The following is a 13,674-nucleotide window of genomic DNA, read 5'->3' on the forward strand; positions in this document are numbered from 1 at the left end:
GAAGAAGCAATCACTGAAACACACGAAAACGAAACATTCATTACCCACTCAAACGATTTTCTCATGCTTGTAATTTAAATCCACAAAATGGCGACAAAATTAACCTCAATCACTGCCATTTTAAGACATAACCTTAAAATTCGTAAAATAATTTGTAGTAGAAAAGTAGAAATCGCCACAAATTGCATCTGACCGCAACTGTGCACATATCATTGAAATTTCCACGTTTTTCTTCAATTGTTTGGCCATCCACTCATCGCGGCATCTGGCGAAAGGTAATTTCTCTTCGTCACTTCATCTGCATCACATAAAAACGTCTTTATAATAATAATCATTCAAAATCTAACAACATACAACAGTTTATTTGAAAATGTGATGTGATTGGTCTTTTTGCAACTGTAATTGACAATTATCGTCAACAATAAACAGAAATACGATGCAAATTACATAAAATATATATCAATCAAACAAATAACCTTAAAACACATTATATTATGTCTTTTATCACTTGAATCGCACTGTGGAAGAGGTGCGAATTCATCATTTATTTATTTATTACCTAGTTTCATTTCACTTGTACCTAAACCTGTATTTTAATGATTTGTTTCGTAATAATATTAACTATGAACCAAACTCAACTGTTTCAGCGTCAATCTTCTTAAAATCATACGCACCACGTCCATCCAAATGCAAAACATACTCATGATGACGCCAGAGTGACTTACGATGTGACACCGTGAGTAGTGTGATGCCTACCTCACGACAATAACTATACATGCTTCCCTCAACGTCCACGGACACAGCGCTGGTGCACTCATCCAAAATGGCGAACTGTGGCGCATGATAAAACAACCTCGCCATTGCAATGCGTTGCTTCTCACCACCAGAGAGCACATCCAACCAGTCTGCAACTGCATCCAGGCCACCTTCACGTTCAAGCAGGTAACTAAGTTGTACACGCTCCAAATGATCCGCTAAATCTTTATCCACAGCACCACGACGTGCAGCTTCAGTTGCACTGTGTGGATATGTCAATTGATCTCTCAACGAGCCTAACATCATGTAGGGTTTCTGTGGGATGTAGAATAATTTACCAGTTGGAGGTTTAGTCAACGCACCACCGAAAATAGGCCATAATTCACCCAAACATCTGAAGAGTGATGATTTTCCAGCTCCATTTGGCCCACAGACCAACACATTCATCCCTGAATGTATTTCAAAGCTTAATTCTTTGATCAGGACATCACCGTTGGGTGTAACCAAAGGTACCCGATCAAATTTGATCAAATTATCTTTAAATATTAATCTTCCTGCGCCGGGGTGCAGGTTTTCTGACCCTGCTACCATTGTACGATGATATTTCCCAGCGTTGATTTCATCTAAAACCGTGCGTAGTTCTGTTACTCTTGATGTAAACCCAGCAAGACGACTTAATTCTCTTCCTGCAAGTACAACTCTACCAATAGCTTCAGCTAATTTAACCAACATACGACCATAAGTGTAATACAACATCTGACGGTCTTCATAACCAGCTTTAGATAGTAAAGCATGCGTAGTAGATAAAAATGGTATGCTTACAGCCCAGAAACCAACACAACTAGCGAAATATTTCGCTACTAGGTTATCAACAATACCCATGATGACTCTAAACTTCAAAAACTTCCGTAAATGCTTCAGGAGTTTAGTATAACTCGATAAAAGTGTAGTTTTTTCACGTTGGTTACCATTGTAGAACGCAACTTCCTCTGAATAAGTTATAAGTCGCGCGTTTATGTGCCGAAACTCTCCTTCGAGTTTCTGCTCCTGCGCAGTGAGTCGACTCACGGGTTTGCGCAAATGTGTCAACAGAACACCCGAAACAATGAGATAACCTAACATCATCATCGGTGTGCCGCCACCGAGAGTTGTAGTGAGTTTATACACATAGATTCCTATGTCCAGGGAAGGTTTTGCTAGGTTTGTGTATAAATCAGCGACGCATTCGCAGAATTTATCCACGTCGGTGGTAAGCAGCTGATCGGCATTGGTGATGCGTGTGTCCAAATTCGACATGCGATAATACGTATGCTTTTTTAGGTATTCATCGTACAATCGGCGAGTCATATTCGTGCGCAGACGGATCTTCAGATCTCCAATTGAATATTTCAATACGTTGTTGACGATGGAAATCAGCGGCATTGCCAGGAAGAACTTCAACAGACGTTTCTGGAAGAGTGGTTTATCCATTGTCACGATGGCACTAAAATTATCAGAAAAAAGGTGTTGTTATGAGTTTTAATGGTAAAAATAATTTGGCCTTGACTGGAGTGCACTTCGAACACAAAGCAGGCTAATTAAAACAACAAAGCGTACGTTTCGCTGGTAATTATGCGCGTCATTGCGGTGAAACGCATTTTCTAGTTTGGAAAATCATTGGATAGGCAACTTTTATTACCTAGATGATGCAGGTTATGTCAATAACCCATATTTGAATTTAGATTTTGATCTAATAAAACAATCGTAAGCTTCCGGTGGCATTACACTTCATAATTTTATTTGAAATTTGCGTTTTGATGCGAGAACCGGTCGATGCTTCCGCGCGCGCCATTGAATAATTAGTTAAATATTCAACGGTCGTGTGTCGTTGAACTAGACATGCATCAAACGCGTTGACCTTCATTGAATCCGCGGTTTTTCAGCAATTTTCACAGGCGAGGTGAGTGGACTTGAAGAGTATTTACATAACTTGACATTATTTCACACAATTTTTGTGTTTCAAGGTCAAGAAGTGTTTTTTTCTTTGAAATTTTATTTTATTTTACCTTTCGATTTTGGTAGAGTTGGCTATAAGCCAAAGATCACACATGGATCTTGCAACTAAACTTGCAGCGACAAGGACAAGCAGTCCTGATTCCTTGCTGGCCCATCCGGGGACGATTATCCTGATGAGTGACCATAATTGACGGAAAAACTTCCTGTCAACTTGTGCTTTGGCTTTCGTAGGCTTTTTCTCCGCGATTAAATATTGCACTTCATCAATTTTTCCATTCGCAGATCCATTTAATCTATAAAATAAATATTCAAGGATTTAATTATTAAGTATACTTAAGTAGAGTACGTTTTGACCTTTGTAATTAGAAAAATATAAAAAGTTCCGAGTCATCGCGGCGCGCACAAAATTACAAACTGATATCGCGCGTCTGCGTCTGGCGATTAACGAATAAATTATTAATTATTACGTCATTTGAGTTAAAGCTAGAACACCCTGTATACAAAATCTCTCTCGCGCGAATCATGCAGGTCGTTAATTTTCGTTCGGAAACCGCGAAACGTGAAGTAAAAGTGAAATTTTCCATCGTCAATGGAATGACGACGTCGTTAAACTGGAATTGAAGTTTCTTCATAAAACAATCATTTTCTCTGTTCATACAGAAACAATTTACAGATCGTAAAACAAATTATGTTTATTTAACGCAGGTAAATAATTAGCGTCGTAAATTTAAATGAAAAAAAATACACGAGCTGCTCATTCATAAAAACTTACGTAGAAATAAACAAAACGTGTTTGTTTTATTATTATCCACGCTAGTTATGATTAATTATTAATTTTTAAATTTTATTATGTGATTGTGATTAAACTAACCTTGAAATCTGTGTGGAAGATTGTTTCCTCCGCGCGTAGATCCACAGCGCAGTCGCAAGTCCAGCTACGGCGGCCGCGTTGCCTTTTGTCATATATTTGCTATAATTTGGTGCCATGTCGATGATTTAATTCACCCTGTATTGTGTTGTTCTTGTGATGTGTGACTTTTATGTTTTGTTTTTTTGTGTGGTCATGCAGTTGCGCGCGTGTTGAATGCACGAAATGGCGATGCGATGCGATGCGAGGCTTGGTGAACGCGCGCTCGCGGCACTCGCGGCTCTGGACTGATCGGCGATTGTGGATCGTGAATCGAAACGGCGATTACTGCGAGCGCGCCGTCGTCGATTGAATGGTAGCAGTGCAATCAGCTGATTTCACCGCGCACGCCGCGTTCACGCACACGCACGGACCGAGCAGCGTGACGGAGCGAGACTGAGCCGCGACTAGCAGGAATCGCAGGCCGAGCAGGCGAAAAACTCACGCTCACTCTAAACGCTTGCATATTTTAAGTGGTTGTGAGTAGAAGGTAAAGAGAATTAAGTGTTTGAGTGTTAAATTGATGATAGATGTCAAAATAGGTTAGATTTTGACAGCTGTCAAATTATTTATTCTGTTTTCATAAACACTCGTTAGATATTCTGTTTATTTCCATTTATTTGATGGTTATCATCGAAATAACTTCCATTTTCTTCACAAAAAAAATCAATGAGCGAAAGTTTGTCATTTGAGATGTTTAGTCGTAAAATCAATCATTTATGCGGTGAAATTTCACATTTTCAATTGTTAAACATTAAATTTAATGTTTACATGCGTAAATTTGATGCGATATTTTGGGGAGTGGCTAAAAACTGCATCATTTTATATTTGGAACCACCCTCGGTTACAAATTGGGCAAATCTGCGAACTGAGACTGCGTAACGCACTTTGCTCCGCCTACTTTTATTTAATCACCCAAAATATTTCACATTTTCATCAAAATCAATAAAAATCAATAAAATAATGCATGTTTTTACATAATTATGATAATATTTGATCATAATGATGATTACATGATATAAATTTACTATTTCAATGTTTATTTACTTGTTTTATCGATAATGTTGTTTATTGATTTTAAATTTGTCACTTGTTTGTACACTAGCGCCCTCTACACGGTTATAACCATAACAACACCTCGTAAACAACGCTGTATTACGAATTGATCAAACGGTTAAACACACTTCGAGAAAAATACAGTCGCACATTCAAGATGAAAGTCGAAGAGGTGAAAAGCACCGTGAAAACTCAGCGTATCAGCGCACACAGCCACATCAAAGGTCTGGGACTCGATGAGCGTGGTTTTGCGATTCAGAAAGCCGCCGGGCTTGTTGGGCAAGAACAGGCGAGAGAGGTTAGTTTTAAAGCGTGGTTTCAAACCTCAATGGTTAAAAATGTATTTTTGAAAATGTTTTTAGGCCGGAGGAGTCGTGGTGGATATGATTCGCAGTAAGAAGATGGCTGGTAGAGCTATTCTGTTGGCTGGACCACCTGGTACAGGGAAAACAGCTATAGCTTTAGCAATTGCACAGGAATTGGGGAATAAAGTGCCATTCTGTCCAATGGTGGGCTCGGAAGTTTATAGTTCTGAGATTAAAAAGACTGAAGTATTGATGGAGAACTTCCGGAGGGCGATTGGGCTGCGAATTCGTGAAACCAAGGAGGTTTATGAGGGAGAAGTGGTGGAATTGACACCTGTCGAGACTGAAAATCCTGCTGGTGGTAAGAAATTTATTATTTTTATGTTAAAATTTAGTTTAATTACATATATTCATCATTACACATCATAATTGTGTGTTTTTAGAGGTAGTTTTTGTAAATTTTTTGAATTTTAACCAAAATTTACTTTAAAAACATTTTAAAATGTTTTAATTTATATTTTTAAGGATATGGAAAGACAATCAGTCATGTAATCATTGGCTTACGCACCGCTAGAGGGAGCAAACAGCTGAAACTCGACCCCAGCATCTTCGAAGCCCTGCAGAAGGAAAAAGTCGAAGTTGGCGATGTGATTTACATCGAAGCCAACAGCGGCGCTGTCAAACGTCAAGGCAGATGCGATACATACGCCACTGAATTCGATTTGGAAGCTGAGGAATACGTGCCGATTCCCAAAGGTGATGTACACAAGAAAAAAGAAGTTGTTCAGGTAAAAATCGCACTTTTCCATCAAAATATATCAAAATTTCGTATTTATTAATAAAATATATTAGGATGTGACACTTCATGACCTTGACGTTGCGAATTCAAAACCACAAGGTGGTCAGGACGTCCTCTCCATGATGAGTCAACTCCTCAAACCGAAGAAAACCGAAATCACCGATAAACTACGCAAGGAAATCAACAAAGTCGTCGATAAATACATCGATCAGGGCATTGCTGAGCTGGTACCCGGCGTGCTCTTTATTGATGAGGTTCACATGCTTGATATTGAAACATTTACGTATTTACATCGTGCTCTAGAAAGCGCCATTGCGCCTATTGTTATCTTTGCGACAAACCGCGGTCGTTGTGTTATTCGTGGCACAGATGATATTGTTTCTGCGCATGGTATCCCGCTTGATTTACTTGATAGACTTGTAATAATCAGAACTTTACCCTATGACAAAGCAGATCTTGAGCAGATTCTTAAACTACGCGCGACTACTGAAGGACTAAATTTAGATGAAGATGCTTTGACGACTCTTGCTGAAGTTGGCGCAAGATCAACACTGCGTTATGCTGTGCAATTGTTAACACCAGCTTCACTTACAGCAAAGACAAATGGCCGCAGTAATATAATCAAAGAGGATATTGAAGAAGTTAGTTCTCTGTTTCTAGATGCAAAGTCATCCGCGTGGATTTTGAGTCAAAACAAGGATAAATTTATGTTGTAAGACGCCAAAAGTGATTTATTTTGATAACTTGATATCTCAAATATGTTGTTAGGAATAAGACACACTTGTAATCAATCTACTGTCTCGAATACTTTAGGTGTTATAAGTAATAATAAATTGTAAAATCGGAATATTTGAATGCGGTGTGTAGTCAGCGATGAGCGATGATTTGGACCAATCGGCGTTGGCCATTTGTAGCGGCCATGTTGTTTCGTGTAGCGCGCTGATTGGTCGACGTGTCGCGCTTGTCTATCGTTCACAAGTGGCAGGCAAACTCGCTGCGTTTTATGCTCATTCAACGACAAGAATCTTCGCTGACGTGATGAAAAGTGCAAACGTGTAAAAAGTAGTAAAGCCACTGGCTCATCATTTGCACCGTTGAACACATAGTAGAGAAATAAAATCATTATCGTGAGAAACACAATGAAACATTATCAATTGCTGCTGTTGGGAGCGTTCCTGCTCATCGGTAAGTCGTTACTGATTTTATTTGAGGTTATTCTTGATTTTTCATCAAGAAAAACGCGATTATTTGAATATAAAGCAATAGAAATTAATTGTTTTTGATGTGTTTATTGCTTAGGTTCGGCTTTTGCTGATCTCGAGTATGGCGAGCCTACAGTTGAGACAGTGGAGATGGATTTGGGCGCTGCTAAGGAAGGTTCCAGAACAGGTAAAGTTTAGAATTAAAATTACATGTAAAATGTAGGATTTTAAGCTATGTAGAGCGAATTTTGCGAAGTTCATTAGATTTTCATGTAGCATTGAGTCCAGTTTTCTGCCATGGTATAAGAGAGGGTCTTTTTTCTTAAATTCAACGTTATACCAACCATAACTGAAATTTTTAACAAAAAACTAGAATTTTTGCTTTAAAATGTTATTTTTTTATTACTTACACTTGATTTTCTGTTTGTGGATCTCTATATTTCTCTTTCGGTAGTTTTACTGTTAATTTCTCGATGAATTCCGGCAAGTTATCCGGTTTTTTATCGTTGTTGGTATTAAATTTAGCAGCTACAGGCACAACTACAAATATTTTGTGTTTAATGTTAGTCTTATCATTATTTTTGATAAATATTCATATTTCTACATAGTCTACACCAACCTGTATGCAATGGTCGATTTACTTGCACATAAGAACGTCCGATTGCACATTTCGGAGCAAAACAAAGCTTAAATTGTTGTCTTTTCGGTCGAAAATTAATTTCTTCAGCGTTAGTTTCCATTATTTAACCTTTTTTACTCTGTAGTTTGATAAATATTGATCAAACTTTTGTTGTATGTTCCACAGACGATGAAGTCGTCAAGAGGGAGGAGGAAGCCATCAAATTGGACGGTTTGAACGTGGCGCAAATGAAAGAACTGCGCGACAAGTCCGAAAAATTCACATTCCAAGCTGAGGTCAACCGAATGATGAAACTGATCATCAATTCCTTATACCGCAACAAAGAAGTACGTCCTATTTACATTTTTCTCTTCTACAGAACAATAAAAACTAATTTATTGTTTTTATTAAACAGATTTACTTGCGTGAATTGATCTCAAACGCCTCAGATGCTCTGGACAAAATCCGCCTTCTCTCCCTCACAGATAAAGGCGTCCTCGACACCAATCCCGAACTCAACGTGCGCATAAAATCCGACAAAGAAGCGAATATGTTGCATATCACCGACACAGGCATCGGCATGACCAAACAGGACCTCATCAACAACCTGGGCACAATCGCCAAATCCGGCACGGCTGAATTCCTAAGCAAAATGCAAGACGCCGACTCCGCCAAAGACATGAACGACATGATTGGCCAATTCGGCGTCGGTTTCTACTCTGCTTTCCTCGTGGCTGACAAAGTCATCGTCACCACCAAACACAACGACGATAAACAATACATCTGGGAGTCGGACGCGAACAGTTTCAGCATTGTGGAAGACCCACGTGGAGATACACTCAAACGCGGCACAACCATCAGTCTACAACTCAAACCGGAAGCCAAGGACTTCCTGGAAGTGGACACCATCCGGAATCTGGTAAAGAAATACTCACAGTTTATTAATTTCCCGATTTACATGTGGGCTAGTCATACGGAAAGCGTCGAGGAGGAAATCAGCGAAGATGAAACAGAAAAACCAGAAAAACCGAAAGTGAAGAGGAGGAAGTTGCTGTTGAAGAGGAGAAAGAAGATAAACCGAAGACCAAGAAGGTTGATAAGACCATCTGGGATTGGGAGTTGTTAAACGACTCGAAACCCATCTGGACCCGGAAACCTGCTGAAGTAGAAGAGGCGGAATATAATGAATTCTACAAAGCACTCACAAAAGACACAAAAGATCCTTTAACAAAGGTACATTTCGTAGCTGAAGGTGAAGTCACTTTCAAATCACTCCTGTACGTTCCACAAGTCCAACAAGGTGAAAATTTCAACCGATACGGAACAAAAACAGATAATATCAAGCTCTACGTCCGCCGAGTTTTCATCACCGATGAATTTAATGATATGATGCCTTCCTATTTGTCATTTATCCGCGGTGTGGTTGATTCCGATGATTTACCTTTGAATGTCTCGCGTGAAACTCTCCAACAACACAAATTAATCAAAGTCATCAAGAAGAAACTCGTCCGGAAGGTGTTAGACATGTTGAAGAAGCTAAACGATGAAGATTTCGCTAAGTTCTGGAAGGAATATTCCACAAATGTCAAATTGGGTATTATTGAAGACCCTAGCAACAGATCCAGGTTATCTAAACTCTTAATGTTCCATTCTTCTAACGGTGATGAACTTACAAACCTCGCTGATTATGTAAAACGCATGAAACCCAAACAGGATCATGTATATTACATCGCCGGATCTAACAAAGATGAAGTTGCCAAGTCTCCATTTGTTGAGCGTTTGTTAAAGAAAGGTTATGAGGTTTTATACTTGGTTGAAGCTGTTGATGAGTACGCGATCTCAGCGCTACCAGAATTCGACGGGAAAAAGTTCCAGAACGTCGCTAAAGAGGGCTTCTCACTGACTGAGAGTGAAGGAGGTGCTTTACAACTGGAACAATTGAAGACTACATTCGAGCCGCTTACAAAATGGCTGGCTGAGGATGCGTTGAAGGATGACGTTGCTAAAGCGATGGTGAGTGAACGTCTGAGTGACTCGCCATGCGCATTGGTGGCGAGTATGTTTGGATGGACAGGTAATATGGAACGTTTGGCTGTTTCCAACGCACATCAAAAGTCGGATGATCCTCAACGTACTTATTATTTGAATCAGAAGAAAACTTTGGAGATTAATCCACGACATCCATTGATGCGTGAATTGTTAAGGAGAGTTAATGATGATCCAGCGGATCCTACGGCTAAGGATATGGCGAAGATGATGTTTAGAACTGCGACGTTGAGGTCTGGATATATGCTGCGTGAAACTTCGGAGTTTGCGGCTAGTATTGAGGCGATGATGCGTAAGACTCTGGGAGTTTCGCAGGATGAGCAAGTGGAGGAGGATGAGGATGTGCCAGAGGATGGTATTCCCGATGAGGAGGGTCAGGAGATTGATGCGGAGGAGGGCACCAATGAGGACCATGACGAACTTTAAGCGCACGCACGCCGGTTTGCATCGAATGCACGCGGGTTGAATGAGTGTTAATATTTTTTAAAAAGACTGTAATTATGATGATTCTAATGTAATTTATAATATTATACGAGTTGTGTCGTAAGCAGTTGATTTTTTCAAATCAATGAAGTCTGCTTATGAGTGGATAATCGGGTAATTTTATAGAATTACGCGGAAAACTCGTTTTTATGTTTTATTTTTGTTATTGAAGGTTGTTTCAATGTCATGTCACTTAGAAATCTTTTATTATTTGTTAAATTTATATATTGTTGGTGAAAACAGGTTGAAAGAAGGGTTGGATACACGTGGTTACTTTCTGTAGAAGGCAATTATGACTTTAAAAGTATTTGAAAAGAAGTGATTTTTGGGGTAACCCTTGGCTTCGCTCGCGAAACTTGATATTGAAGGCAATTATGAATTTATAAAAGTATTTAAAATACAATTAGATTTTTTGAAGTGATACAGTGTGATAATACAGTGTGATGGTACTTTTTAGGTTAGTCATGGTTAATATATTAGAGATGCAGATATTAGGCAACCGAATATACACCTGCATATTCTGAAACAAAACATGCACAGATTTCAATCTAAAAGTTAAAATTTTTCTTCAAACGTTTAAAACGCTTTAAAACAAATCAAAACATCCGTTTATAATCGGATAATTGCATACAATCAACCAGAAAACTTGTTTCCACTCATTTTATTTCATAACTTGCGATTTCTCATTCAAGGTCATTTCAATGTCACCACACTGACAAAACTTTTCTTATTCACAAACAATTTGTTAAATTCTAAATATCGCCTCCATAAACAGGCAAACCACGTGTCCCCAACCCTTCAACAGCAAACAAACTCCCCGTTGCGGGTTGCTGCAACCTCTGTACATCATTCAACTTAACTCTAGACGTAGTAACAAACAAAATATCCAAATCTTTACCGCCCCACATACAACTCGTCACATATTGCGCCGGCATAGCCACCCGCCGTATAATACTACCATCTGTCGAATTTACATGCAAAACAGCGCCGGCACCATGCAACGCCACCCAAAGATTATCATCCACATCAATTGTCATACCATCGGGTAACGCATCTGCACCCAACATGGCGTCCTGCATATTAATCACAACCTTTGGATTTGTAATCTTACCAGTAGGATCATCATAATCATACTGGACTATGTTGTAAGTAGGTGTATCGATGTAGAAAAACTTGTCATTTGCTCTATTCCAGGCTAAACCATTACTGACATTAACAGGAGTTATGATTTTCAGTGGATCAGCAAGATTTTCAGGAGTTATGAAGTATAAAGAGCCAGCATTTGGTGCTACACCGCTAGAATCTTCATATCCCATGGTTCCAAACCACAACCGACCTCGACTGTCGGCTTTCCCATCATTGAAACGACTCGTAGGGAAATTTTTGACACTGTGGTGAGTTTTTCCTGTGCTGTGACTTCATGTTCACCATCCCAGGTGATTTTCATTAAGGTGAGATTAACACCGACGTAGAATTGATCCGGGCGGGTTTTGATTGGACAAATGGCGTCACTGTGCCATCTAGAGTGATGAAAAATGTCCGGCCTGTGTCCGGATCATAACTAAACACTTTTCCGTTTTGTATATCAACGAAATACAATTTATTCGTGCGTGGGTCCCATGTGGGCCCTTCACCATGCAGTACGGGTTCAGTAAGTTGATGAATTGATGGTCCGAAACTAGGATAATCGGTTTTGCATGTTTGCGGCTGCGCACTAGAACAAAAAATGTTTTTGACAGTTTTAATGAGTTTTTATTATGAATTTACTCACCAATGTATAAATACAGACACAAAGAACACTAACAAAGTGAAATGAATCATTTCGTGTGCAAGTTGTGAATGTTGCGATGAGTAGAGTAGAAATGCGATGCGTTTGCAACTCAACTCGGCGGTGTTATTGAGTTATTCGCTATATAGTTGAGTGTAAAAGGTGGGATTCACCCAAGGTGAACTTAACGGTTCAACAATAAGAGTATCTTGCGCAACTTGTACAGGTTTAGCACTCAGTTATGCTTATCATGCGCCTCGTAACAATTATTAATTATGCTGTTTTGTTTTATGTTTGATATTTATTATTCTACGTAGTTTTATGCGTTGTTAAGCTTTCAATGTCAAGAGTTTATGATTTACTTAGTTTTTGATAAGTTTTATTGTGCAAAAATCGTTTAATTTAAATGAATTTCTTTTAAATGGTTCTTAATCGACGCCATTTTGCAATTGCAATAATTATTAATCATAATAATTGAAATGTTGCAATGGTTGTGATCGATTAAATGTGAGTTTTGCGTGGATGCATTGCAAAATCATATTTTTAACGTTACTACAGATTTCTGCGCGTAGCACTTATCCAAATTAAATTTTAATCTACTTTTTCAACTTTCGAAAGTTTACAAATGTCAAAATTCAAAAATTCAAGGACATTTCATACATACTCTTATAACCTAACATTTTTACTGTGGATAGTGCTCTGAAACGCTTTGTAAATTAAGTTTTATGAGTAAATTATAAGTTATTATAGAGTGTTTTTGAGTTAGTAATCAAAATGGTGGTGTTGCAAACACTTCAGCAATGTCGTTATCTAAATTCTTTGTCCGCTGCGATTACAAGACCTCATAGAACATTCTATCTGCGAACTTATCCAACTGTTGTGGTTAAACCTGATGGTTCAACTGTTAATATTCGTTATCATGAGCCCAGACAAATTATAAAGGTAAATCTTTAATATTTTTTTGATTTAATTGAAGAGAAATGTTAAATATCTTAATTTTTAGTTGCCAATAAACATTTGGTTACTTTCGAAGCAGAAAGAAAGGCAAGACTTGAAGCAAGGAAACCCAAGCAAAAGGTGAAAATAGTCGATGATATTGAAGATAATTATGACTCTAAAAAGTATCTAAAATATTTAAAAAAGAAATGATTTATTTCTTAGTCATTGTTAGTTTATTTGTAATGTAGGCAACTCAATATACACCTGTGCATAACAATTATGCATATAAAAAATCCAGTATTTTCGATTTTCATTTACTTTAGACTAAAAATAAAAATAAAAGAAAAGTGAAATTTTCACACATAGTTAATTACACAAGCACTGGCGCTTCTGCCGGTTGTGTTTTCTGCCCGTTATGGTGAAAGAAAAAATCCGGAGAAGGAAACGCGCTTCACAAACTTTCTTTCCACAACTGTTAATGAACGCAGGCGAACAAATGCGTTAAACGCCTACGAATTTGCATCTATCGCTGCATAATCGAGCGGAATGTCTGATTTGCATTGAATGCGCGATAGCCATTATGTATACAAACAATTAATCGTCAATTAGCATAATGAAAGTGCCAAACGCGCGCGTAAAACAACCAAAAACGCGTGAATACCAACAACAACCACACAAAAACAAAAGAGAAGCGTCGATGACGAGACAACAAGGTAATAATTTAAATTAGTTCATAAACTTTTACATAACCAAACTTATAATGATTAATAACCGATAATTACTTAAATTTAAAGCAAAA

The 13,674-nt window shown here is 38.3% G+C and overlaps 5 protein-coding genes and 1 long non-coding RNA gene across 6 annotated transcripts; 3 read left to right on the forward strand and 3 right to left on the reverse strand.

The window, feature by feature from the left end:
• Positions 1 to 343: 343 nt before the first annotated feature.
• Positions 344 to 3,764, reverse strand: Abcd3 (ATP binding cassette subfamily D member Pmp70). Its single transcript, XM_065299842.1, has 3 exons — positions 3,623 to 3,764; positions 2,802 to 3,044; positions 344 to 2,239 (listed from the first exon to the last, which is right to left on the reverse strand). Exons 1-3 carry the CDS (start codon positions 3,736 to 3,738, stop codon positions 622 to 624), a joined length of 1,977 nt encoding a protein of 658 aa, XP_065155914.1. The 5' UTR covers positions 3,739 to 3,764; the 3' UTR covers positions 344 to 621.
• Positions 3,765 to 4,007: 243 nt separating this feature from the next.
• On the forward strand, positions 4,008 to 6,665 carry pont (RuvB-like helicase pontin). The gene is made up of 5 exons (XM_065299843.1): positions 4,008 to 4,148; positions 4,764 to 5,012; positions 5,077 to 5,380; positions 5,545 to 5,807; positions 5,872 to 6,665. Exons 2-5 carry the CDS (start codon positions 4,872 to 4,874, stop codon positions 6,532 to 6,534), a joined length of 1,371 nt encoding a protein of 456 aa, XP_065155915.1. The 5' UTR covers positions 4,008 to 4,148; positions 4,764 to 4,871; the 3' UTR covers positions 6,535 to 6,665.
• Positions 6,666 to 6,798: 133 nt separating this feature from the next.
• Gp93 (heat shock protein 90 Gp93) lies at positions 6,799 to 10,232 on the forward strand. Its single transcript, XM_065299840.1, is given in 5 exon segments — positions 6,799 to 7,003; positions 7,118 to 7,207; positions 7,826 to 7,986; positions 8,055 to 8,664; positions 8,667 to 10,232. Coding segments are annotated over 5 exon segments (2,352 nt in total). The 5' UTR covers positions 6,799 to 6,957; the 3' UTR covers positions 10,112 to 10,232.
• LOC135789819 (uncharacterized) lies at positions 7,201 to 7,828 on the reverse strand. Its single transcript, XR_010547660.1, has 3 exons — positions 7,640 to 7,828; positions 7,431 to 7,560; positions 7,201 to 7,369 (listed from the first exon to the last, which is right to left on the reverse strand). It is a non-coding gene; the product is annotated as an uncharacterized lncRNA (long non-coding RNA).
• A 582-nt stretch (positions 10,233 to 10,814) lies between the features above and the next one.
• On the reverse strand, positions 10,815 to 12,105 carry LOC135803678 (regucalcin-like). The gene is given in 4 exon segments (XM_065317351.1): positions 10,815 to 11,555; positions 11,558 to 11,656; positions 11,659 to 11,882; positions 11,940 to 12,105. Coding segments are annotated over 4 exon segments (1,008 nt in total). The 5' UTR covers positions 11,990 to 12,105; the 3' UTR covers positions 10,815 to 10,920.
• Positions 12,106 to 12,686: 581 nt separating this feature from the next.
• mRpL55 (mitochondrial ribosomal protein L55) lies at positions 12,687 to 13,175 on the forward strand. Its single transcript, XM_065317352.1, is given in 3 exon segments — positions 12,687 to 12,878; positions 12,940 to 12,961; positions 12,964 to 13,175. Coding segments are annotated over 3 exon segments (312 nt in total). The 5' UTR covers positions 12,687 to 12,710; the 3' UTR covers positions 13,086 to 13,175.
• The last annotated feature ends 499 nt before the right edge of the window (positions 13,176 to 13,674 follow it).

Source organism: Atheta coriaria, unplaced genomic scaffold (genome assembly GCF_025399875.1).
Source record: "Atheta coriaria isolate IRGN ID8LTWV9N9 unplaced genomic scaffold, Caltech_Dcor_3.1 hic_scaffold_3_pilon, whole genome shotgun sequence".
Classification (NCBI taxonomy): Eukaryota; Metazoa; Arthropoda; class Insecta; order Coleoptera; family Staphylinidae; genus Dalotia; species Dalotia coriaria.